The sequence below is a fragment of the Tympanuchus pallidicinctus genome, unplaced genomic scaffold (genome assembly GCF_026119805.1).
Source record: "Tympanuchus pallidicinctus isolate F22 unplaced genomic scaffold, pur_lepc_1.0 scaffold9, whole genome shotgun sequence".
In the NCBI taxonomy this organism is placed as follows: domain Eukaryota; kingdom Metazoa; phylum Chordata; class Aves; order Galliformes; family Phasianidae; genus Tympanuchus; species Tympanuchus pallidicinctus.
This window is the reverse complement of record NW_026294813.1, coordinates 15,857,259-15,882,870: the sequence shown is the minus strand read 5'-3', so window position 1 is coordinate 15,882,870 and position 25,612 is coordinate 15,857,259. Positions and strand designations below refer to the sequence as shown.

Genomic DNA, 25,612 nt, shown 5'->3' with positions numbered 1-25,612 from the left:
TAGTCCATTTAATGTGAGTCACTCCTGGCAGGTCATCTTCACAGCCTTCTGGCTGTCTTTGTTTCTGAGGAGGGGAGGGATTCATACTTGTCAGGACTGGACCTCAACCTAATACCAGTTCAGTGACATTACTTGGCAAAGGTAAGTCTGCGAAGAGGACAGGGAAAATCTTTGAAGGGGAAAACAAGTTTGCTTCCTTTCATCTAGATTTCTAGGAATAAGCTTCTCCCTCTTCCCAAAAAATATGTTAATACTATTTGTGGTCAAATACATTTAAAGTGATGCTAGTTTTGGAATTCTGCCTTTCTGCAAAATAAGGAAACCCTTTTCCCTGCCTGGCTCTAGTATACAGAAGGAAACCATGAAAAGCAGTGTAGTATACTTGGAAAGTTAGAATATTTCCACCATCCAAGCACACAGCAGAACTGGTACTTTTACTGATGTGTGAATTACTTTACTAACTCTTTGGATGTTCTGTGTGGGCATGATAAATTCAAGGTCAGCAGAGCCTGTACCTACCTGTGCGTTGATTTGGGTTCAGCCTCCTGACAAGGAAAGCACTCAAGTTAGTGTTATCACTACGGCACACATTTACCGAGTCCTTATTCCACAGGGTGGTCAAAATGTTAGGCAAGGCATGAAACACTCTTCTGGAAATAAGATGAGTAGTGTGCCTACAGCACAGAAAACAGTGAATTAATTTCCTATATACTACCTATCAGAGGGCATTTGACTGTAAAAAAAAAAGAGTTTGTAGTGATGGCTAGGGTGCCCTGAGAGAGAGCACTTGGTTGATAGATTAGAAAGGCTCCTCTTTTGCTTCTGCAGAGCTTATCTACATCAGCAGCTTCTCTTCCCCGTTAGAAGAATTTGGAAATTGGTTTTTAGGCAAGCAAAAAGCCTGAGAGTTGTAGAGGACAGTCAGGACAGAATAGAAAAAGCAAACAAAAGAAAGATGGTCCTGTTGTGAACAGAAGAAATTCAGGCAGCACAGAGGAGATGTAAAAGTAGGCAGAAAAGGAAAAAATGGACAGACTTATCTAGAGAGAGCGTCTGTGCCACATAAAGAGATGCTGGACATAGCTGAAAATAGAGGTGCACTGACTTGTGCATTGTACAGTTTTGTGTACCTGCAGTAGATATGGTGCTTTACACATACTTCAATAAAATCTTTTAATGAAACTGGGGAAATTTAGATTGCTAAATGGCAGTGAGGCACTGGCACAGGCTGCCCAGTGAGGTGGTGGATGCCCCATCCCTGGAGTCACCCAAGGTCAGGCTGGAGGGACTCTGAGCACCTGATGGAGCTGTGGTCCCTGTTCATTGCAGTGGAGTTGGACAAGGTGACATTTAAAGGTCCCTTCCAACTCAAATGATACTGTGATTCTAAGAAAGAGTGCAAGCTTTAACATCCCATATTGCCAACACAGAATTTGAAATGTATCTGTCCTCGATTCTGTCTGAGTTGTGTGCAGTGTTAATGAAATTCAAGCCAACAGAAGAATTGTCCAGGACACTGAAATATGCTTATCCTTCAAGGCCTCTCAAATTTCTTTCCTAGAAAGAAAAGCTGCTAAAATACTAGTTTCTCTGCATACACAATTGTCCCTAAATCCCTGACATATCAATGGAAAAAAGGATGTTTACATGCAGGCACCCTAACGTGATCGTTTGATCCCACCACCAAAGTCTTTCCCATAACCTTGCATGCAGGTTGGTTGGGGGCACTGGTGAGTGCAATCAGATCATATATCTCAGTAGCAGAAAATCTTAGAAATGGACTTAACAGCAAAATTCTTTCCTGTTCAGATGACTTCATGAAGCAAAGCCGGGGCATGCTTGTGCTCTACACAATGAAGAACCCCTCCTACCCAGAGTATGTCTTCAGCAGTGAGAGTGGCATCATGTGCCTGGATATCCATAATGACCACCCCCACCTCATGGCAGTGGGCTTCTATGATGGCAACGTGGCCATCTACAACCTTAAGAAGGCAACTTCCCAGCCAAGCTACAAGAGCAGTGCTAAGTCAGGAAAGCATGCAGATCCAGTGTGGCAGGTGAGTAAGCTCTTTCCCCAAACGGAACTTTTAATTGAGTTCAGGCACAGCAGGAAAATATGCTGTATGGGCAGAAGTGTTGGTTTAATTCATGCTTTAGTGTTTGATATTTAAGTTGTATTTAAATCTAATTTTGAAATGCACAGAAAGGAAAAGAAATTGCTTGAATCCTTGGTCCTCAACAGAAACTGAACATGTGTGCAAAATTTTGCATACAGAATTATTTCTCCTGAGTTTTCATTATTGCAAATTATTTACATTTGGGGAGAAACTGAACACCTCTGAATATACATACCAGCATACAATGCCTTCTGTGTTCCAAATACAAAATCAAGTGGCAATAAGTAATGAAAACCATCTAAAACACGTACATCAGCCTTAAAAAAGACTGGTCTCAAGCACAACAAACCCAAGGACAGCTGTCTGTGGAACCGACTGTCTTGGAGAATCAAAACACAACACCCTGTGGTTGATGGAGAAGTTTTCTAGTGAACTAAGCATTACAATGTGCAGGTAATGCTCTTAAAGTAATGCATTTTAAAGTGCCTCCATAGCATATGTCACAAAGAGGCTCCAGAGAGATGATATTGTAAAGGACTGGAGTGAATATATTGCTACATTCATCTAGCTTTGTAGTTATGTTTACAGTGTCATCTGAGGTAAGACTGGAGCGCTGAAATACACTATTCTGATCTTGTTCATAGCAGAAGTGTGGCAGCACAGACTTCAGCCCAGTGTGTATGGGCCTGCTGAGGTGCAGTTGTGCATATTTTGGTCTGGACTACAGGTGCTGCTGACACCTGGTTTTGGCTTTGCTGCCTCATACCTCTATGCACACGGTCAGTATTTGTTGTACTTTGTCACATAATACATCATTTGTCCCCTAATCATAGGTCTTTGTCATTTCATCTTTCAATACAAATTAAAAAAATCAAGGCAGCCCAGTGGGGCTTGCAGATAAATGTGGGACCTGCCAAAAGCAATAGCGGTGCTTGTTATACAGATGGATGATGCAAAAGTGACATGTTGGAGAACATATAAATTTTGTATTTGCTGCCTGTCTGGACAAAGGTTTTCTTCTAGCAAACATTTTCAGCTCTTCTTACAGGTTTATTTGATACCCCAAGGTTGGACTGTTCTGTTCGTACAGTGTGTCATACATACACAGAATCTATCTTTGCATATGCACACCCCCAAAGGCAGAAAACTCCAACCTTCTCCGGTTGCTATTCAGGCTTCCAATAAAATAAAATAAAATAAAATAAAAATAGTAAATCCTCCATGCAGCTTCCCATGACCTCACTGCAGTATATTAGAAGTGGTCACTGTTGCTACTGCTCTTTAGAGATGCCAGAATCACAGATCATTTGTGCCCTTGTTAATACAGGGAAAGGCAGAGTATGCTTAAGTTGGACTCATCCATGCAGAATAGCAGCAGCTACGTGCAGCAGTAAATGCAATCTGTAAGGGGCTTTTAGAAGTTTTAGGTTTATGTGTACTCCCTGACAGCTCAGAGGTGAAGAAAACTATTTGGCATTGCAGGGAGATAGCTTGCAAAGGAAAGAAACCACATAATGGATAGGATAGAGGCAGATATGAGTAGCCTGTAGTTCCCATTTGTTTGTTTTATTTCTGGAGGTTGAGTGCTGAGAATTATTATCCTTATTTTTTCTCTACCTGTATTTTTAAAGTACTTGTATTTTTAGTCAACTTTAAAGCATCTGGCTTACCTTGCTGTAAAATGTGTGCCCAAAGTTAGTAATAAGGTGATAGCACAGCAATCAGGAAAAGAGCTTGTACATCTGGTTAGAATGATCTGAGCTGTAGCTATTTGTCAGTATTAGGCAAAAGGTTTATATAGAGTTCCTCTGCTTTTATTGGGAAAATTGGTCCTGGAGGATGATCTGTTATGCTGAGACATGGATTGTTATTCTGCATCTAACATTTAATGGCTCTAGAAAGTGATGTCTCGTTTCTCAAATTTGGCTCAAAGAAGATGCTCTATTCTACCCACACCAATACCTCAACCAGTCTAAAACCTGTTCTATGTCTAGACCATCCTCTGCAGTCCTCACTGATGTAGAGACTGCAAGCCCATGACTATGAAGACTAATTAGAAAAGTAACAAAATTCTCCTGAACAATTAAGAACCTTTGTTCTCTGGACTGCCTGGCTCCTTCCTTTTGAAACAGTGCATTGTTTTTGCAATGAAAGCAAAATAGGAAGAGAGTAAAACAGCCTGGCAGCTCTTTTCTTTAGCCATTTCATCTTCAGTAATGTAGTAGTGTATCAGTAAGTTTGGATTAAAAAAAGCCAATGTAACATAACCCATTATTAAGATAAAAAGTAATTAATATGAAATTTCTAATTTTGTTTCCTATAAGCAAGTTCATCTGTCTGATGCAGGCTTCCATATTTTTAAAGATCATAATAGTGGCTTCTTCTGGATTTGGTCTTCTTTATAAAAGTTGTACTGCAATATAAAAGAAGAATTCTGGCTTTTTTTAAAGAAGATATTTCTCACTCTTTGCCACCAGTTAAGTTCCAAAGTCAGAACACTGAAGAAAGAAAATAAAGGAATAAACATACACAGACAAGCAAATATACATGCACACAGTCAGTGCGGATAACAGTCACCAAAGCTTTAGCTTTTATGAGAACATAAAATTGGAAACAATCTTGCAGACCAGTGAGGCCAGACCTGTGCCTAAAAGCTGTCATATCCTGGGAAGCTGTGCCAAATGTGCCATGTTCTACTGGGCAAAAGTTTTTGTGGGATTAGACTAAACCCCATTGTAATTGCAGTAATGCTCCAAACAAGCAGCACATGCCTCACACCCATCATCTCTATCACAGTACTCCTAGAAAGCTGCCCCTGGACAGGGTATCTCTGTCCTTCAGCCAGTGGCTCAGTCACAGAGCTTGCCTTTAACTAGGATGTTAACTAGGGTGGCCAAAGTGGTGCAACTTGACTAGACTTTGGCATGCGGAACCCACGAGATAAATCTCCTCCAGGTAGAAGAATCAACCTGCTGGGAAGAGGCTCTCAGCACAGAGATCCCTCTCCTGTTAGCCTTTGAGCTTTGTTTTCACTTCTCAACTTTAAAAAAAAAAGACATTTTGCTTTTTTTTCTTTACAGCTTAAAAGAGTGATTTTTTTCTTACTCCTCATCCCTTGAATATTTGTAATATTTTAGGTTTGAGGCATTTGAAAGCTGGAGCAGTTCAGAAACAGGGACCAGGTGATAAAGCATTTGCTGTGTCAAAGTTCTTCTGCTGTTCAGTTTCCCTCTTACAGCACACCTTATTCAATAGATCTGTTCCCACCATGTGCTTCTGGTCCATTTTCCTATAGGACTTTATTTCTGCTTCTGGGATTAGTGTAGCGCCAGCACTGCTGCAGGGGATTGACATTTTTTTTCACCTTTTTTTTTCCAGTCAGTGTTACTGACTGAACTCTCGGTGCAGAGTGTTGACCCTAAGGTCGGTGAAGGGAATATTTATTTTGGCTGTGCTCAGAGCAAGTCTCAGCTGTGGCAGTCTGACCCACGCACAGCTTGGTTTGGTATTGCTATGGAGAGATCACTGATCAGAAAAACAACTTGGTCCATTGTGCACGTACTGTATCTGATCCGGCCTGCTGTGCCGCTGGCACCATGGAGCTTCAGATGGCATCCTGAGAGAATTATTTTCTGCATTCTGCTTGTACATAGGAGGAGAATGGCTGGCTGCTGCCTGCTAACTGTTTGCCAAATGCTGTTCAGGTTAAATGTTTTGCTCGTGGTAGGACAGAATGGACAAGACATCGCAATAGTAGGCTGCGAAATCCTGAAGGAAACTTGAGTGAATGCCAGCTGGCATATTGGTTTACCAGTAGAACTTACGGAATTCTATCTCAAATGCAAAGCATATAAAACAGCCCTGAGACCAACTGTGAAAAGTTCAACAAGAGCAACTGCTGGGTTCTGCACCCAGGAAGGGGCGGCCCTGGCTGCAGGTCCGGTCTGGGGGATGAGAGGCTGGAGAGCAGCGCTCAGAAAGGGGGGAAGGGTCTGGAGGGCAAGGGGTGTGCAGGGCAGCTGAGGGCCCTGGGTGTGCTGGGCACAGGGCGGAGGAGCGGAGGGGAGCCTGATGGCGGCTGCAGCTCCTGACAGGGAGCGGAGGGCAGCGCTGAGCTCTGCTGTGTGACAGCGACAGGGCCGAGGGAACGGCATGGAGCTGCGCCAGGGGAGGGCGGGGGGTGGGGAAAGGCTGTGCACCAGAGGGCGGTGGGCACGGCTGGAGCGCCAGGAGTGTTTTGTCAGTGCTCTCAGATACAGCGTTTGAATTTGGGTGGTCCTGCATGGAGCCAGCAGTGGGACGTAGTGATCCTGACAGGTCCCTCACAATATTCAGCGATTGTGAGAAGCTCTCTCTCAGAGTTTGCTCTGTAATTTTGGAATTGATTGATCTCTTCTCCTTCTCTGCTTTCTGTGGTAATAAACCCTTAAATGATGACAGTGAATCGTAGCAGTCCATAAAGCCATCCCAGACTCACCTGGCAAGGTTTTGGCTTGCCGAAGGAAGTAAATGAGATCAGTTGCAGAGCTCCTTTGAAGCCAGTATGGCTTGCTTTTCTCCATGTTGCTGGGCACAGTTGCACACACACACAGGAAAGGCCTCTCAAGGAAGCAGATTGTATTTGTTGCACTTAGAAGAAAAAACATTTTGTTCATAATCTACTGTCACACCAGCACATTGCTTCATTTCTGATGATGGCCAGTCTCCTAAATCTGTCATCTACGGTCAAACAACTTCTGTGGCTTGCTTTGCTTCTGAGATGTTACTGCTCACATAATATTTTGTTCCTTTGGCTTCAGGCAAACAAAGAGTTTGTTGCAAAGAAAATAAAAGCAAAAGAAGAGGCGGAAGGTTATTATCGAGATCAGAATAAAGATCAGCTGTCTCAGAACAGGCTCTATTCTTCTGCTGTCTCTTTGACTGCTGAGAAGCACTGTCTAGGTGTTGGTTGTGGACAGAACCATGGTAAAACCTTATTCAGCTCCATGAGGATGCTGAATAGGGGACAGTTTCAGTGGAGAAACAGAAATCTGGAGAAGGGAGAGCAACGGAGACATTAAACCAAGAAGGCTGGGCAGGAGATAAGGATGAGAAGAAGCAGGATGGCTGGCACGTGGGAGAATGTAGGGAATGATGGAGAAGAAACCCGATAGCAAAAGTCATTTAACACAAAACTTCTAAGATACTGCAAGCAAACTGCATCTTGTACTGGGTCAATTCAGTGTCTGCACCTGCAGCTTTCTCCTACTTCTGCTGCCAGCCTTGCCTTGCATTCCTGGGCCAACACAAGCAGGACAAGTCATGTTAACCTCTTATGTCCCAAGAGCAAAGGAGGACCCTGTAGCCTCACATGAGAGTGGCGGCTTGACTTCAGTTACTGGGCCCATGCACTGAAGTGCAGAGGTGTGACAAGAGCATCCGTGGGCCAACCAGGGAGTTTTGAGGGCCCTGTGTCTGTCAGAGGCTCCCTTGCTGGGGCAGCCCTTAGCTGCATTTCTGCTCCCAACAGTTAACTCAAATACCAGGGGCAGGCTGGGATTGCCATTTGCTTGCTGTAGAAAAAGGTAAAGAACAACAGTTTTCGGGTCATTGCTAGAGCTGGGAGAACTCACTGCAGTTATGGTTTTGCTGTAAGGAATCTTGTCCCCACACAAGACAATTTCCGTGCTCTTCAGGGAATGTTCTGTTGGGCCATGGGAATCTATCCTAAGTCTTAGACTATTTTAGAGTGATGATAAAGGTGGTGGAAACTGCTAGATAAAGTCTTTTACATCATGTTTATACCTTCTTGAAATCCCTTTTGACACTTTGTGAGGCACTCTCAGATTAGAAAAAGTAATGTCCAAATACTTCCTTCTAAGTATCTTTGTCAACAATAGACCAAGTCCTTCATTTTTTAACTTCAGTGTTGTATGTTTTGAGGTTCTTTCAGACTATGTCTGATAGAGATTTAGTTTCTTTAACTGACTATTTTGAAACTGTGTCTTGAGTTGGGATTCTTGCAGGCTAGAAATTCTCTTGAAAAGCATTGCAGATTATGTAACATTTGTCTGAGAAGAAATTTTTTCCCCTTTGATGCTGCTTTTCCCTCTGTACTTCATAGAGATGCTGAACTTATTTTCTTTCCTTTGCTCTGACCGCTGTTTGCTAAAAAGATTCTTCTGTAGTGCTGTGTTGTTCTTCTCTCTCCCCATCCTTTTACTCAAGAACAAGATCTCTTCACTGTAGATTGCCAAGTTGTTTATTTCTTTTCAGTAACAGCAAGCAAAGTACATGTAATTTGCTTTGCACATCAGTCGTACTGGCCCTAGTTCACAGATAAATCTTCACTCATTAAATGTGAAGTCAGCTTTTGGGATGTTGGAAAATGTTAGCCTCTGGCCAGAGAAGTTGTTGTGCATTTGTTTGGTTACTTGGATCTTTGAATCTTCCTCTCCTGCTTTACAGCCATCACAAACATTAACTAAATATTTAAGAGAAATCGAGAAGCCATGTTGGATTTCTGTGGAAAAAACATGGCCTATAAAATATGACTACTGATAGCAGGATTTTCAAACTAGGTATAGGAAACACACATGGATTTTTAAAACACTGACACAGCCTGCAAAACAAGAGTACTTCTGCAAGAAAGATGACGTAGAGGTAACGGAGGGGTAAGGATAGAGCAGACTGAGCAGGTATGGTGAGCACCTCGACTTGGTGTGCTCAGGGGCAGAACCCCAGTCCTGCAATGATGGGCACCTTCTGTCAGGCACGTTGCAGATGCTGTCTCTGATTTAGCAGCGTCAGACAGCTTGGGGATTTGGATGCGAGCCTGCCTGCCGTGTGCTCTCCCTGTGCAAGGAGTGGGGAACTTCTTATTTTGTCTGTAAATTGAGTATCTTGCCCAGTGAGCACAGTCAGAATTGAAACTAGGAGCTGTGAATTCCAGTTGGTTAAAAGCCCCCAGTTTTCTGGCTTGTGGCACCTATCATTCAGCTGTGTGCTGTCTGACATGGGAGCACCACCACTGGCAGGACAAACAGGAGGGAGTCTGAAGGCTGGGTCCTTGCTCCTCGGCTGCTGGTGTACCAGCCAAATAAATGCAGTGAGGAGTGCGAGGGGAATAAGCAAGCAGATCCCTGGTACAAAGCAGAGCAACCACCTCCCAGCAGGAGAAAGACAAAGTGAAAGTAGGACCAGCCCTTATCCAGTGCTATTTATAACTGAACTCTGCTTCCCCCCCCCCCAGATAAATCTGAGACCGTGAAGTATGAGCAATGCACAAGCCCCAGGGCCTTTGCCCTGCATCAGCATCACTTCTGTGCCATGCTCTCTGCTCAGCTCGGTGCTGAGTCCCTCTATCACTGAGTATACTCTTCACTAGAACTTTCTCTGTCCTCTTTCTGACTCCCAAATTCATGTGTGGTGTCTGATGGCACTGTGGTACAGTGGGTCTGATTCTTTGGTACTGTAAGCTGATCTTGCATGCCTGGGTTCACAGGTGTCCAAAACATGGTGCATGGGGCTGTGATTTCTAGGATATCATAGCATAAAGCTGGAAGGCAATTGGTCCAGCTGCGGGGGAGAACTGATTTTCCAAACAGGAGTGTTTATGGGGTTAAATAAGATGTGGGACTTTGTTTTACAAGGAGTCCTCAGTGTTGATAAACACATCTGAAAGTTTTCTCTCAGCTATCAAGAAGCTTTCAAGTACTACAAAGGAAAAAACAACCACCACCACCAAGAAGGCTTTCAGTAAAGCTTGGTTCTTACTACTGTCTCTAGCAAGATCTGTTTCATGAGATAAAACTATTGTTTGCTGGCATCTGTGAAAAAGCCTCAGCCTCACACCCATGGTGCAGGTGATGGATGGTCTTTGGGAGCACCCAAACACACCTGTGCTGTGCCTTCCTTTCAAGGGTGCTTTGAGATGCTGAGGAATTCTTCCTCCTGGTTGTTCCTTGGTGAAATGCAGTCCTGCCAAAATGGCACAGGTGATGTCCAACTTTTTTTGTGGGAGAAGAGGCCACTTTCATTTCAGTACCTGCCTACTGTTTTCAAGTCTGTGAGTCGCTCTGACCATTGTGATTGGTATATTTATTATCAGGAAAGCTGTGTTACACAAAATGACAGTAGGTAGTTAGGACAATTAAATCCCTATTCTGCTTCAAGCAACGAGTACTACAGGCCAGAATTGCTCACTACAAATGCAAGAGAAATGAAGGAAGCCCAAATTAGACTGAAGGGTACTGGGATCTTTGAACATTTTTACATTCATCAGCTGTCTAAACCATTTTCTCTCTAATACAATCAGTACATCCAAATTTTAATATTACTCGCCTTTAGGAAGTGGTAGTAATTACAAACCTTATCTCTTTTAACAGCTTATATCACAGGGACAAGTTTGCTTCTAAAGCACTCTGATCTGATTCATTCTGTCCTGTTGCATAATTTTACAGCAAAGCATCGAGATGTTTTTCTACAATGGAGAGAAGAGCACCAAGGACTCTCTTCTGCTTAGCAGCTTCCATATCTCTAGATTGCTGTCATAGCCAAAACATTTGCATTTAAAAGAAAATCCAGATTCTGAGATAGGAACATTCTTCACTGGATTTATTTTTAAGTGTTTATTTATATGTATGTAAATCAAAGTAATTTTTATTTATATCTTTCCGTCAGTTTTTACTTAGACTCAAAAGAGTTGTCTGCTGTACAAAGCAGTCTCATCTATTGCAGTGGATGAAGCTTTGTGGATGAAGTCACAATATGGTTGGACTTGACGTGCAGTACACTCCTGAGAAGTGAGTCTGAATTTAGAATCCGAGTGAGCCTTCATTTCTGGAAAAAGGAGACTGTTCCTGAATCACAGCAATGAGAACTGGCAGAGCCCTTGAGAGTGCCCTCTTCTAATGGTGATGGCGTCACAGACACTACAATATCATTCCTGAAGTGCTTTCTTCAAAATGAGTTTGTCTGGCTGTCTTCACCAGTGCTGATGGACTGAAGTCATATTATCTGGAAAGTCTCAGATGTAATATACCTCTTAATCCATTTGAAAAAGATTTCTGTAATCCCCCTGCCCTGGCAGTATCACTTTGCTGATTCCTGCACCATCCTTTTCTGCACTACTGCCACTGAGCTAGAAATTCCCTAATTTCCACTTGTTTGTGTGCTTTCTTCCTCCTGTGTTCCGTACTTGTCTTTATCAAATTTAGTCTTATTATTTTCAGACTGTTTCCAATTTGTCAAGATATCTTTGAGTTCTAATAATAACAGAAACCTTTGTCTCCAAACTGTGTCATCTGCAAATATTCTGTGTATTTTGCCATCCATTATGCAACTTACTAATGAAAATATTGAATAGAACCAGACCTGGGACAGTCCCTTGTGGGAGCAATCTACTGTTGTTCTCTCAAGTGGTCAGGAAGTCACTGATCATTACTCCTGCAGATTCATTTTTTTCAATCACTCATCCACTTCACAGTAATTACATCTAGACTTAATTTTCTTAGCTTGCTTCTAAAACATAGCAAGGAGTATGCCAAAAGCCTTACTAAATTAAAGGTAAATCACATCTGCTTCTTTCCTCTAATCCTGTAGACCCATTACCCTGTCAGAGAACAGAATCAATTTTGTTTGAAAAGATCTTTCCTTGACAAGCCCATACTCACTGTTCCCTATCTTCTTGTACCACAGATGCATACTGATGACTTAGTACTTTGTTTTGGCTCTCAAGGTTCTGAAGTAGGCTGAAGGTCCACGGTCTTAGAATGTAGTCTTTCAAGCTAGCTTTTGTTTTGGGGTTTCTGAGGATATTTTGGCCCTGTTCCTATCCTCCATGACTTCTCTTAGTTTCCATAGATAACGACATAAGACTTGTAGAGTCTTATGTTTCACCTGCTCCTTAAGCACTTTGGGTGAATATCATCTGGTCTTGCTCAGTTGAGTATATCTGTCTTAGCATTCTGGCCTGTGCTGCTTAATTTTGTTAAGCATTAGTCATAATATATTTTTGTATGGCTGTGAAACAAGGGGGGCTTTATTTGTGGTTCTTGGTGGCATCTGCCTTACTCTTTGCAAACAACAAACATGGCCTTACAGTTAGAGGCTCAGATGAATATTCCTGGGATATCTGATTTAGGCTCCTGGCAGACACTGATCTCCTGTCTTAGAAAGTCACATCCATCGTGGAAGAGTCTCCAGCTACTTCCCCACACAGACATCTCAGACAGTAGCAGAAAGGTATTATTAGCGGTGCTGCACTCTTGACAGTTGCTTTCTTCTTGAGATTTATGGGTATGCAAAAACTTTTGAGCCTGAGAGTGGCAGCCCAACTTTCCCCGTTCAGCAACCATGATTCTTTCTCTTGGGAGCAGCTGCTCCTCTTTAACTGTACCTGGATTCACCCATCTGCTCTGCTTTCACCGGCACCACGTCTAGAGCTCAGAGATGGGGACGATGTTTTTACTGCAAGGCTTCTGAGAACAAAATCAAGAGCTAATGTCTTTTGTGGCAATGTTGACAAAAACTGTTGTTTTGTCACATTCTTGCTAAACGTACCGCAGCAGAAATGCTGTCTGCTTCTCAGTAGAATAGTCAAGATTGGTAAAAAGCCTCGATACAGCCTGGTGATCCCTTTGGCAGAGTGTGCACCATGGGGCAGGAGCCTATTATGCTGCACGCAGCCATCCTGGGTGGGCAAGCTGACCACCTCATTGTTCTGATCTTCCTCACTGAGAGACTGACTGGAGCTTTCCATGGCTGCTTCCTTCCTGCCTGGTGTATTTACATTGAGCAGGAAGCTTAGACCCACAGGAAGCCACAGCACAGCCGTATCTTCTCCTGACGCAGTGGTATCATATGGTCAAAGTACAGTCTGGACCCAGAAGCAGCTTTTGCTTGACGGCTCAGTCAAAAACATTGACTGGGCTCTTTTGACCTAATCATGGAGTAAGCAGTCTGCGTGACATTATCACAGCTTGTTAAATTTGTCATTTTTGTTGCAAGTTGAAATGAGTCATCTGAATTTAGCCCACTCTTTACCTTTATCCCAGCTAACTGTGGTAAAGAATCCTTTTGTCTTCCTTTCCATCTCCACACAGGACAACTGCTGCTGCTGCTGCTGCTGCCTAAATTAGCAGGACTCCAGACATTGACCTGCTCCTCACTTCTAAAGCTTTCTCTGTCTGTCTGGACGCATAGGACTAGCACAGAGTAACTAGCGTTACTCTGCATGTGAGTGAAGTAACCTGTGTGTTCTAGGTCAGACATTTTGGAGGGTCTCTTGTGACTAGTTTCAGGAGAGCAGCCTTGTTTCTTGCATACTTTCCTCCAGGTGCCTGGCCTTAGCTTCACTTTTAATAGCTGGCAACTGATTCTCAGTGAGGCAGCAAGGTCCCTGTATGGCTGGGAAGTGTGGTAAGCAGTCAATGAAGAACAGCTGGCAATGCTCCTTAGGATCAACTGATGGCCAGAGGAGGCTTGCACCACAGCAGATCCCTCAGTTGGACAGCAGAAGCAAGTGATACAGGGAAGGAAATAAAAAATAAAGGCAATGTGTCATTAACAGGAGCAGAATGTGAAAGATTTCTTCGCTGCTGGTAATGAGCTGATGTTTCTGGATGAGAGTCACTAGCAGGAACCAACGAGAAACACATTTGGAGGTGATGGTGGGAGGAAATGAGAACTGCTTCCTGGCGCTAATTAAAGGTTGCTGTGGAGGAATTCAAGGAGTATTCAACAAGAGAGATCAGGCTGGCTCCAGAAGGTGTGACCTACAGAGCAATTGATTGCAGATCAGCCTGCAGCAGGCTGCTGTGGAAGCTGGAAAATAGGATAGCAGCAAAATGGAAGAAGTCTCCTCTATGCAGACCAAATGTGGCATGAAGACAAAGAAAGTTAAAGGAGATGAAGATACAAAATGAGCTGTGATTATCCAGGGTCGTAAAAAGGAAAGGATGATATTTGGCAAGGGTATTGGAAGTTGAAAGAACAAAGAATATACCAGCTTTCAGCTAGTACTGAGTAGTATGGAGAAGAACACACTATTTGATGTTGTATTGTTTAATCTCAACTTAAATGTTTAAGACTGACTGCTTAACATGATTAATGTAAAAAAGGAGTGAAAGCACAGTTCAGAATAGGGAAGTGCAAATGAAATAATGTTTAGATGAGACAGGTGTGTGCTCATCAGCAGGATCAGCATAAGCATACCCTGCAGTATTTGAAGAATTAGCCAGAGCTATTTCAGACCATTAGTGAGCATTTTAGGAAGTCTTCGTGCTATATCCATCCTGGATTTTAAGCAGAGACTAGAAGTTTATTTGTGCAAGCCCATATGCAGCTTCCAATCTAATTGAATGCAAGCTTCTACTTGGAGGCAGGATTCCTGAGGCATGGGCAGAGGGAAACTTTTTTCTGTGGATGGGGGTGCATTTATGTACTTGTGGTGTGAACAGGCCAAAATAACAATAAATGTAAAATCTGCTGTCATCAGCAGGTTTTCAGTGGCACCATAGAACCAGTGTCTGGCAAAAGAGGTTTCTGCATGTGCTTTTCTTGAAGGGTCTGTTCTTGAATGCAGAAGGGAAATAGACAAGGTATGGACCAGAAACCAGTATCTGAACAATTTACAACAGAGTACAGATTGCAGCACAGCAATGCATTACCTGCACTCCAATGCTTGGCTTGTAGGACAAGCATGGCCATGAAGAGGAGGAGAGTATATCTCACAGTGGACTGGAAGAATTAAAAAAAATCTAGGTTGAAATGTTAGGTTTGAACCGAAGAAATTATTGACCAGGCAGACCAATTTCAATCCCTGGAGAAACACTTAGACAAATGGCAGAATGGTTTGTAAATGTCTAGATAATAAGGTAATTCAGAGAAGCCAACATGGATTTGTCCAGAATAAATTGTTAAACTACTATAGTTTCTTTTTTTTCCTTTTGTGTCAGAAAAATGGGCATGATGAAGAAGGCAGTCAACATTATCACCTCAATCCATCTTGGCTTGACTAACGCATTTGATCCAAGCTGACACAGTGACATTCTTATTACCATTGTGTAGAAATATGAATTGGATAAAATCACTGTAAAGAGTTTGTTTAGGTGACTCAGACCGTGTGTTCCAAGAGCAGTTATCCAGGGCTTGCTGTCACACCCTGAAGATGCTTCAAGTGAGACCCTCCAGCTGTCAGCCCTGGTCTTCTTTTGATCAATACTTTCATTAACAACTCAGATTACAGAATAAGGAAGCTCCCTTGGGAGGCCCAGGCACTTTGCGGGACATGATTTTGTTCAAAACCACCTTGATAAATTGGAAGAATGGTCCAAAATCAATGTGATAAAATTCAATAAAGACATGAGTAAATACTGCGTTTAGAAAGGGAAAATTAATTGCACAAACGAGGGAATGAGCAGTTAGGCAGCCAGGTGCCAGAAGGGGTAATAGCAGATCATTAGTGGTCAGCAATGCCATCCTGTTGCACAAAGGCACATTATTCTGATATATTTGCAGGACTATAAGGTAGAGGAGGTTGTAACTCCTGTTTGTTTGTGCCTAAGGGAGGCCATGTACTGTATATTTCCAGCTGCATAGAAGGGCTGAAAGAGGAGAACTAGAATACTTAGAGAGTGTGACGTGGAAGGAATTTATGGTAAAGGAGATTTCCTCTGTAAGGCCAATTAAGTCCTGATGCTCGTCTATATGGCAGCTGTTGAGTGCCTGTTTTTGAAGGCTGGGGAGAACAGTCAGTGTGAACCACCACCACCACTGGTTGCGTGTATCCAACCCCACCTCAGAAGAAATGTCCTCTTTTGTTCCCTCAAACCTCCATTGCCACGACAGCGTTGCTTAGGACTGTACTGGTTGCCAGGTTGGTGCTGGAAGGATTTTGTCTCTGGGTCACATCGGCAGGGATTTTCTTCAGCAGCCTGCAGGCTCACTCACTTGTCTGTGTGTGTATTACTCAGCTCCTGAGGGTTTTGCAAGGCTTGTGTCATTCACACTTCCTACCTCTGACAGACCTTATTCAATTTTTTAGGTTTGAATGACCCAAACGCTTTTGTTTCACCACAGGCAGGAGTCAGCAGGGCGCAACATACCAGTGTTGGCTAAGAGCTCCGTGGAGGATAATTAATAGGAAGGAAAGGAATTTCTTGTTTAATGTGTATGTGCTGCATGTGGCACCCCACAGCTGAGTCTTGGCAAGCTGGCAATGAGCCGGAGGGGCTGGTGCTTTCAGTAGCAGGTGGAAGGCAGATCCTGCCTATGGCTGTCTGCAAAGCGCTCAGGTCAGCTTCATGGCCAGGATGGCTTTGACCAATTTTATTTGTCAGTGTGAATGACTAACAGCCTCTGTGCCAGGAAAAATGATCAAGCATTATTTCTTTTTTAGGAATGACATTACAAACATGGGAATTTTGAGACCAGATTGGATAGATGGTTTAATCTCCTGCTGGACAGGAGCACTGCTGTAGACAAAGATCTTATTCTCTTGCTAAGAGTTGATGGATTATTGCCCTGCTAACCTGCTGTACGTAGCAGTGAACGTGCAGAGTTTTACCTTTATTTTTCTGTGAGCAAACAAAAGTAGTTTTGAATAGCCTACATTTCTTTATGAATTAACCAGTCTTTGAGGAATCAAACTTAAGAAATGTTAGGCTCTTGTCACAGGTCCCCCACAGCAATGTTTCACAAATTAATTTTGCATTGAAAGAGCAGTCAGGCTAAAGATTACTATAATGATAACAGTATATTTTTAATTTTATAGATCCTATCAGGATCAGTCATATACAGTAGTCTTTACTTGTTTCCTTTCCACTGTTTACATACACTTTTCTTTTTCATTTTGCTTTTACTATATCATAGTTGAACATTTGCTATAAGTCATCTCAAACCAGCCAGAATCCTGGAATCATTCTCCCATGCTTAAAAAAAAAGTAATATCTTTCAGTAGTCTGCTTTTTTTTGTCAAATGTCCCACTTCTCACAGCATGGATACTGCTAATGATAGGAGGCCGTGCTGCATTTGTGAGCCTCTGAGGGTAGGGAAAAGGCCAGTTCTGACCAGATGCCCAATTTGATTGCAGTATCATGAAGGCTAATTACCCTAATAAGTGTCTGTGGGATTCAGAGATCAGGAGAAAAAAAATCATAAACAACATTAAGGTGTCAGAGGTGCTGACAGCAAAGTAAAATTATCACGTGCCAATTTCTGTTTTCTGAAATTCAGGCTAATGCCACGGAGAGCTGCTGACAGTCGTTAAGGGCAGATCTTGATGCCACTGAAAGTCTGAAGGCAGTTCAAACTGCCTACATTATGGATCTAACTCAGATGCTGTTAACTGTTTCACGTGTAGGAGCAAGAGTACCCAAGAGAATCAGCCTACTTGCTTTTGAGGGCTGTTGAATCCACTACATAACAGATGAAGAGAAATAGTTGTGACACTTAATGATAAAAGAAAACTTGAATAGATAACTGTCAGAGAGATGGTATTTGGAGTGAGCAAACCCTGAGTAAAGCTCTCCAGCTGGGAAATGTTGAAAGGGATTGGATTTTGTAATAATCCCATAAGATCATGGAAGTGCCTGCACTGTTGGCTGCCTCCAGATGAGGTTTCTTCAACACACTGTTTTAGCACAGACATGAGGAGTCTAGAGCTGTCTGCAATGTGATTAGATGTGGACTCCAGCTGTTTTGTCTGCACGTTTTCCATTGATCTAATGTTGCTTGGCTGTAGTTTGGGCGCAAAACATCTGCTCTGTGCTTAGCCAGAACAGAGCAAGGAACTCAGCTGCAGAGCTCAAGCAAAGCGCCCTAGAGAGCACCTGGACCTGTGCTCTGGTAGTAGTCAGTCTTGGACTGTTCCTCTAGAGAAGTCTAGACCAGCTCAGCTCCTAGCATGTGCATTGTTTAAACACCTGGGTGGTGACTGCAAGCATGATCTCAGACCCACACTGACTGCAGCACACCATGTGTCTCTTGCACTTCCCTTCCATTTGCAAATCAAGGTTTTGATGGGTTCAGCCTGCAGGTGTCAGATCCAAGAGAACCCCTTTTCTTGCTTTGTACCCCTGTCGTGGAAGGAGATATTCAAGGCTAACTGCTTCCAAGTTTAAATGGGATTTTTTTTTTCTTCACAGAAACCTACCTCAAGCTAAGCAACTTTGCCATAGAAGGAGGTTGAGAAGTATGACTGATTTTTCCATATATTTGGGAAAGTAGAAAGTATGTGAGTTAGAGGAGAGTCAAGTTAGACATACAAATAAGTGCACCTTGTTGTTGGACAAGTTTAGAGTGGCATTTTAAAAAGCTCTGATTTGAAGCACATCCCTGTTCCTGTGCCCTGCATGAAACACATAAGTCAAGGTGTTTATTAACCAGTTCCTCTGAAGCTTGCATTCTTCTCTTTGAATTAAAATTCCTCACTACACCAACCTCATTATCTGAAGCAGCTGCTGGTGACCACTGTGATCAGCAGTAGCTCATGATGCTGGGGAGATGTTCCTGGAACAGATATATACAGCACAAATGTGTGCAGTGGCTAGCCTTGGAAATCAGTGTTCTCTGTGTGTTGCATTGGACCTGTTCTTTCATCACTAGCCATTTATTCTGAGTAATATTGGATTATGCCATCCCTTAATGCCATGCAGAAGTGGTTCCACTTGGAGTCTTTTGATTTCTGCAGTGTAAGGATGGATGTTCAAAACCACTCGAGACAATTCAGTCACATCTTATGGCCGTGTAACTGTCAGTGTGTGTGTATTCCCTTCCATTTTATTTTTTCTTCTGCAGAACAGTGTGCTCTAGGTAGGAAACAGGTTCACTAGAGAATTAATTACTCTTTAGTGAGTCTCTTGCTGAATTTTAATGCTCCACAGAACTTCATGGTACAAACAATTTCATAAAAAAGAATTAACACTTTTTCCAAGGAAGTAACATCAGGATACCCAATCCGTGTAATTAAAGTATTGAGAACGCTTGCTTGCATTCTGGAATAGATACCAGATAAATGGCTGTTCCTAGATTATTTGTTAAGCTCTAGGATTCTCGTGCCCATTTATCATAGATGATGTTTAGGGAAGTGTGTCTGCTGTATGGACAGGAACAAATATACCTTTGAAAACCACAGCAGAACCTGCCAAAGTGCTTGTTCCTGTCCTGAACTGACAGATGCCCACAGGAGTTTATGCTGACAGGCCCAGTGGCAAGTCATCCTTTTCCCTTCAGTCTGATTGAATTCCACATCTGAAAATTGAGCGTTCTTAATGCTTTTCGTCTAACTGAAATGTCTCTTTTAAACTGTAAGCCATTTATCTGAGTTCTAATCGCTCCTGCTGAGCTGTCACAGTCAAAAGGCAAATCTCCTTACTAGGCACACAGATGCTCAGAAGGTATAGGCAGAATTTCAGTTTTAATGGGGATGTTTTGATCCCCCTAAAAAAAAGTGCCCCAAGGACCCATGTCACACTTTGCTTGAAAGGGCTCATCTGTGTCCCGTGTAGGCACAGAAAGCTAATTTGGGGTGAGCTGGCTGAAGGGTAGACATATAGCACTGCATTTGCAGCAATTAGTCAAATGGGAAGGGGTTCATTTGCTCAGGGCAGTGATACGTCATCTGCAGCATCCCTGCAGAACTCCCATCTGAGAGATGGGGGTTGTGGGGACTCTTGTGAAATTGCCTGTGGTGGTGGGAATGTGTTCACACTTGCTGTGAGCCAGCATCAGGACTCCAGGGTAGAAGCCAGCTGCCCTTTTCAAAGGGTGGGCAAGAACCCTGCTGAGGCCAGGGGCTCTGCCCTGCTAATTCAGGGTGCTCCGTGCTAACTGGGATTGTCTGCTTGTTTGAAGGTCAAGTGGCAGAAAGATGACATGGACAACAATTTGAATTTCTTCTCTGTCTCCTCGGATGGACGGATTGTGTCATGGACTTTAGTTAAGGTAAACAATAGGTGGCAATTTCCTTTCCTGGCCAAATTATAACCACTTTTTTTTCCAAAGTTTAATAATGTATTAATTGTATTATTATTTATAATGAACAAGATTTGGAAAAAAAAAGTGGCAGTGAAACATTTCTGGTTCAGTGACAGCTTGCTGTGGAATGTGGAGCACTGTGTTAAACTTTGAAATGAGCAGAATGAGCCTACTTCTTACTCAGGGCCCACCCATCCTACATGCACCTACAGCATCCCATTGGCTTGATTACAAGAGAACAGTTTTCTGCTTCACAGATGCTGTAACTCAACACTTATCCTTGCTCTGAAACCCTCCTTGTTCTGGGAGGATCATCCAGAGACAAGGTGGAATAATCTGCTTTTTTTCTATAGTTCCAAGATTCCTACTCCCAAAATGCTGCCCTATAGATTGCAATTCAGAAAGGGAGAGGAGAAGACATAAACTTCTCTCCTGCTCTGATAGAGTGACCAAAGTGGTACAGAGTAATTCAGGTTGCTAGATAGGAACCTGGTAGCTGGTGCCCAGCTCCCCAGAGCAGCTGGTGCAAGGAAAAGCAAGTTGGAATACTTCAGCCATAGAGCAGGGAGAAAGCTTGTGTTTGCAGTGGGACAGCAACACACAACTGGACAGGCAGGGGGTTTCTCATTGCCAAGACACTGCCTGCTCACACCCTAGAAAATCTGTTAACTCATTTGTGTTCTCCTCCTTTGATTACTTTTGCGGTGCATGCATTGGCAGAAGTGTTCCTAAACGACCCTTAGATTTACATCTCTCAGTCTTAACATGAGTTTCTCTACTGGGTACTTGATTTTACATTTTGAAGAGTTCAGTTGCTTTTTTTTTTTTTTTTTACTTTAGAAGTAACCAAATTACCCTAAATAGGAATTTGAAGCAGCTGTCCCATTATTTTCCAGTAAGCAAAGAAATTTCTTTATATCCTTAGATAACTCATTTCTTTAACCTTTCATACTAAGCCATTCAAAACTTGTCTGTTCTGAAAGTTTTAGGCCTTGCTGCCATGGGCAGGGTTTCATGTCTAATATTATGTCTGTTTTTAAGCCTCATGTCCACCTCTGGATTTGGAGCCCCTTCTAACGAGCACAGTAGGAATGCGCAGAGAGCACTGATGGTTAGGTGCTTCCATAAAATCCTCCAGGTTCATACACACAGCTTCAGTTACAAAAATCCCTCCACTAAGTGTGTCCCAAGTCCTCCTCTGGAAAGAGCGCTCAGAGCTCCCTAGATACAGACTAACACTGTTGCAGCATGCAACTCCTGTTTTATCCCCTGTATAGAAAAGCCAGAAGGATTTACTCTGAAGTGGGTAGTATACTCTTAGAGCTGAGCACATCCAGGTAAGGCCACCTGGATGTTACACTTCTTGCCTGGGCCCCAGTGGCTGGCTGTGCTCACATAACTGAGTAATTCTGTTTCACACAGGAGGAGGGACATGCTGCATTAAACCTCTTCTACATTAAGCTCCAGAGAAGTGCCACAGCTTGGATAAACTAAGAATCTGCAGATAGGTTCTGCTGACAACTCACCTGTGAAAGGGCTTTATGCAGCATTTCTGTGATTCAGCTGTGCTTACTTGTGTTCCCACATCATAAGGCTGTTTTTTGTTTTTTTTTTTCTCCTGTCCCTTGAATGTGTTGATACAACTAGTTAATAGTCACCTGGTATGACTTCTAAGACCTGCTTAGCACAGTGTTATTTCTACTTATTCCTTGCACTTCTTGGCTACAGCATGAAGTTGAGTTGAAATGACCCCTGAAATTGCCAGAACTGATATGTACTTAGCAGGCAGGGTGAAAAATGACAAGTTTTATGTACATTCTTGTTTCCTTCTTCCAAGAGAAATTCCAAAGAGAAAGCAAGAAATAGAACAAAAAGGGTGCTTTGTTACAATCCATGGCTTTATGCACAGCGAGGAAGAGTGAATGATTTGCTTGAAGTCCAGTTTTACAAGAGATTGATCTCTGAGTTTTATTTAGAATAAAATTAATGATACCACAGATTTTCTACTTTGCAAATCCATTGTGCAAATATAGAATAAATGAAAGAGAACTTAATTAATCTTTTTGACAGGACTATCCAGAAGAAGTTATCAGACACTGGTAACTTTGACACTTCCAAAGCTGAGATCACAAAGTGAATAAATGAATTCTTATTTCCAGCTGGACAACTGGCAAGCACCACTCAAAATCTGGATAGAAGATTTCAGATTTTAGCTAAGGAAGGTTGAGCTGCCTTGGCTGTGGTTCTCGTCTCTGTTAAAAACTGGCACGATCACTTTGGACAGGCCTTCTGAAACATTCACGTGTTCACATTGTCATCTTGGCTTGGTTTTGGGTCATCGGAAAGGTGTGAAACTGAGGAGGAATGAGGAAATTCTGCTGCTGGGAAGGTGTGCTCTCCCTCCTTATATTCATGCAGTGACTTTTGAGGAGAGCTGTCAGAATCATGGCAGGAATTTTTTGGTTGGGATGCAGTCTGGCACTGCTTCTTGGGGTGATTCTCATTGCTCCTGGGTTTGACTAGCAGTCACAGCCCACCCTTCTTTTGTGACCTGGAGCTGAATTGCTGAATAGGCCTGGGCCACCTTTGTCACTTGGGGTTAGTAACAACAACTAAAGGGAAATGGGCAGCTGCAAGACCTAATTTGCTAATGCTTTCAAAATGCTTTACAGTTATTCAGCAGAAGGAACAGATTATTGTTCAGTATTCCTGGAAGGCCGGGCTGTCAACAGCCTGTTTACCCAGAGGAATATATGAATGATTCTGTCGGTAAACAGCCTCAGGAACAGATGCATTTTCCAGACTGCAAGGCTGTGTATAAAAAAAAAAAAAAGCAGCACAATGGGGAATGCTGCATACGTAAGATCCTTTGTGAAGGCAAGAGCCTACACAAGCTGCCCACAGTGTGGGCCTTGGCCTGGCGGAGGTGCTGGGAAGCAACTTCAAAGAAAGGCTGTAGAATAACTTAGATAGAGCGCCTCATGCAGACATCTTTCTGCCAGAACAGAGTAGTGTGCTGGCACACCTGTCTGCCTGTCCAGAGCACACGTCTGACCACTGAGACTCTGTTAGAATGTACTGACTTGTTTTTGACTTGTATTGCACGGCTCGGACATGGCAGACACTCTCAGGGAGCCTGAGCGGAGGTGAGTTCAGCATGTCCTCACTGAGCTCCAGCAGCCCACCGCACTCCTGCTTGGATGGGCAGAGGGCAGTATGAGGAATGTGCTCTGCTCCTGGATGCCCAGGGACCTGCTCTTTCCAGTTCTTGCATACACACACCAGCATACATGACCTCTTTTTTAATATTATTTCTGTCTATACCCTAATGAATCTGGCATGTGCTTCAAGAAGAGTCACTAGCAGAAAATAAGACTCTGCAGGGCGCAGGAGGCTTCTTGCTGCAGACTCACAGAAAAGTTACTCCCATCAATAGGCAAAGGCTTGTGGTTAGTCAGCAGTGCAACCTAATGAGAAAGAAGTAAATTATGTTACGGATTTTGGCCTGTCCTGCAGGAGCTTCTGTAAATGTGTTCCCTCAAAAAGTGATTAAAATGTCTTAGAAAACTCTGTCTCCTCTGAGTCGTAGTACTGAATAAATACTCTCAAGGCCTTCTCACCCATTCCTAATGCAAAATTCCCTGGGACTGACTTTTCCAGGCAAAATCTCTTCTTTCACATAAGTCCTGCTCTGGGTTTAGAGAAGCTGCAACTAAAGCTTGATTCACTGAGCTAAGAAGTTATGTTTTGTTCTCACAGTACTCCAGTGGGAAATCTGCAGATTCATGAAAACATCCAGTCCTCAGCCCACACTTCTCACTAATTTAATCTTTAGTTCTTTGTTCTTTTTATTAGCCCCAGGGTATTCTTATATTCACAACCAACTCCAATCTGCAGAGGTATTTTAATTCCCAGAGCTGGTCTAAGAATGAATCTTTGCCCTCTCTTTATTTCCTCAGACTCACCCACATGGTGTCTATTTTCATCTATCTTCCTTTTCCTACCTAGATTGTAAACTCCTTGGGACACAGCCTTTTTGCCCTACGTTCACACGAAACCATGCACTGCAGTGTTGTGCCCTGCGATGCTCTCTTTAGAGCTGTGTTGATAACAACGTGGTGCACTTAAGCTATTTGCTGGTTATTCTTGTTGGTTGAATCTTAGAGTATGAGAGATTGTGAGTGTTAGGACCTGAGGCTGCTCTAGGGACAGTAGGGAGACAGTAAGAAGAGAGATCTGGTGAGGTAGTGCGTTATTAACCCTTAGTGTGGGCTTTAGCTGTCTCCACAGTTATACACAATACCCATGTTCCACTATGCAGAGCGATTTCACCCAACACAATTCACGCTGACAGCGTCACCTCACACTTGAAAGTACTGACCTCAAAACCTGAAGCTGTCCAGGTCAGCTGCCTGTGCCTGTGTGATGTACGAGAGGCTCTCAGTACCAGTGCACCGAAGTATCAGTTTCCTGGAGGTCTTATGTAAAGCAGCATGTTAGCAAATTGCCAGCTGTGGGCATGAAACATTTGACAATTTTTGGAAAGCTTTTTAAAATTCCTTCATAAAATTTGCCATTTGAAAGTACTGAATGTCTCTGTATTGTTGCTGTTGCTGTAAAGCCTGTTATTCATGTGGAATCTCCTCTGCCTGCAGAATGAGCTGGTTCATACAGATGTCATCAAGCTGTCAGCAGAGGGAACAACGATGCAGGGGCCAGAGGGTCTGCAGCTGCAAACAGTTGGTAGGAGCCCAAGTCCTCGCCATGCTGATAAATCGCTTACTCAAAACCTGTTATCAGGCATTCTGGTGAACTAAATTGGGAATGGGATGTTGAGAAAGAGAAGGGCTAAAGAAGGATTACTCCTCCTGGCTTTGAACATGTAGTAGGGTAAAGTCTGTCTGTAGCAATGGCCACTGACCACAGAGTGGTCAGGTGCTGGAATGGGGTGCCCAGGGAGGTGGTGAGGTCACTGACCCTGGAAGTGCTCAAGGAAAGTTTAAACATTATTTAATTGAGGGACATGGATTAGTGGGAACTATTGATGGCAGGTGAACGGTTGGACTGGATGATCTTGTAGGTCTTTTCCAACCTTGGTGTTTCTGTGATTCTATGACATCTTGGTGCAGACATGGCAAGGGAATTACCTGTATTACAGAATTAAGTCAATTGTATTCCTCCTACCTCCTACCAAATGCTGGTCTGAACTGGCCAAATCAAAATGAAAAGCAACCTCTCCTGAGTGCACAGTTCACCCAGCCTACAGTGTGATGTGTCTCATATGGCTTTGGCTCTCTAAAAGCACATGCCTATTCTGAGCTACTATGTTAGACTCCCTCCATACAAGGTAGAGACTGCAGTTCTTCTAGGTTGAATCCTCTTATCCTTACTATCCTGTGTTTGATATAGGAGGGGGCGAGTCAGCTGTGGAAGTCCCAGAGTACACAGGGAGCCTTGAGGATTCCACTGATCATCCTACTGTACCCACTTTTTGCTCTGAAACTCTGGTCTTGGTTTGGAGAAGGTCTTGCACTGC

General features: G+C 43.1%; 2 protein-coding genes across 3 annotated transcripts in view; one reads left to right on the top strand and one right to left on the bottom strand.

Moving 5' to 3' along the window:
* The window catches only part of RPP25L (ribonuclease P/MRP subunit p25 like), an 85,015-nt gene that overhangs the window by 7,278 nt on the left and 52,125 nt on the right, over positions 1 to 25,612 (bottom strand). The window lies entirely within an intron of this gene.
* Positions 1 to 25,612, top strand: part of DNAI1 (dynein axonemal intermediate chain 1) — a 134,921-nt gene that overhangs the window by 63,338 nt on the left and 45,971 nt on the right. For both annotated transcript variants that reach the window (XM_052670112.1, XM_052670111.1), the window contains 3 exons: positions 1,810 to 2,057; positions 19,954 to 20,043; positions 24,732 to 24,819. In XM_052670112.1, the coding sequence (XP_052526072.1) occupies positions 1,810 to 2,057; positions 19,954 to 20,043; positions 24,732 to 24,819 (426 nt within the window). The remainder of the gene's footprint in view (positions 1 to 1,809; positions 2,058 to 19,953; positions 20,044 to 24,731; positions 24,820 to 25,612) is intronic.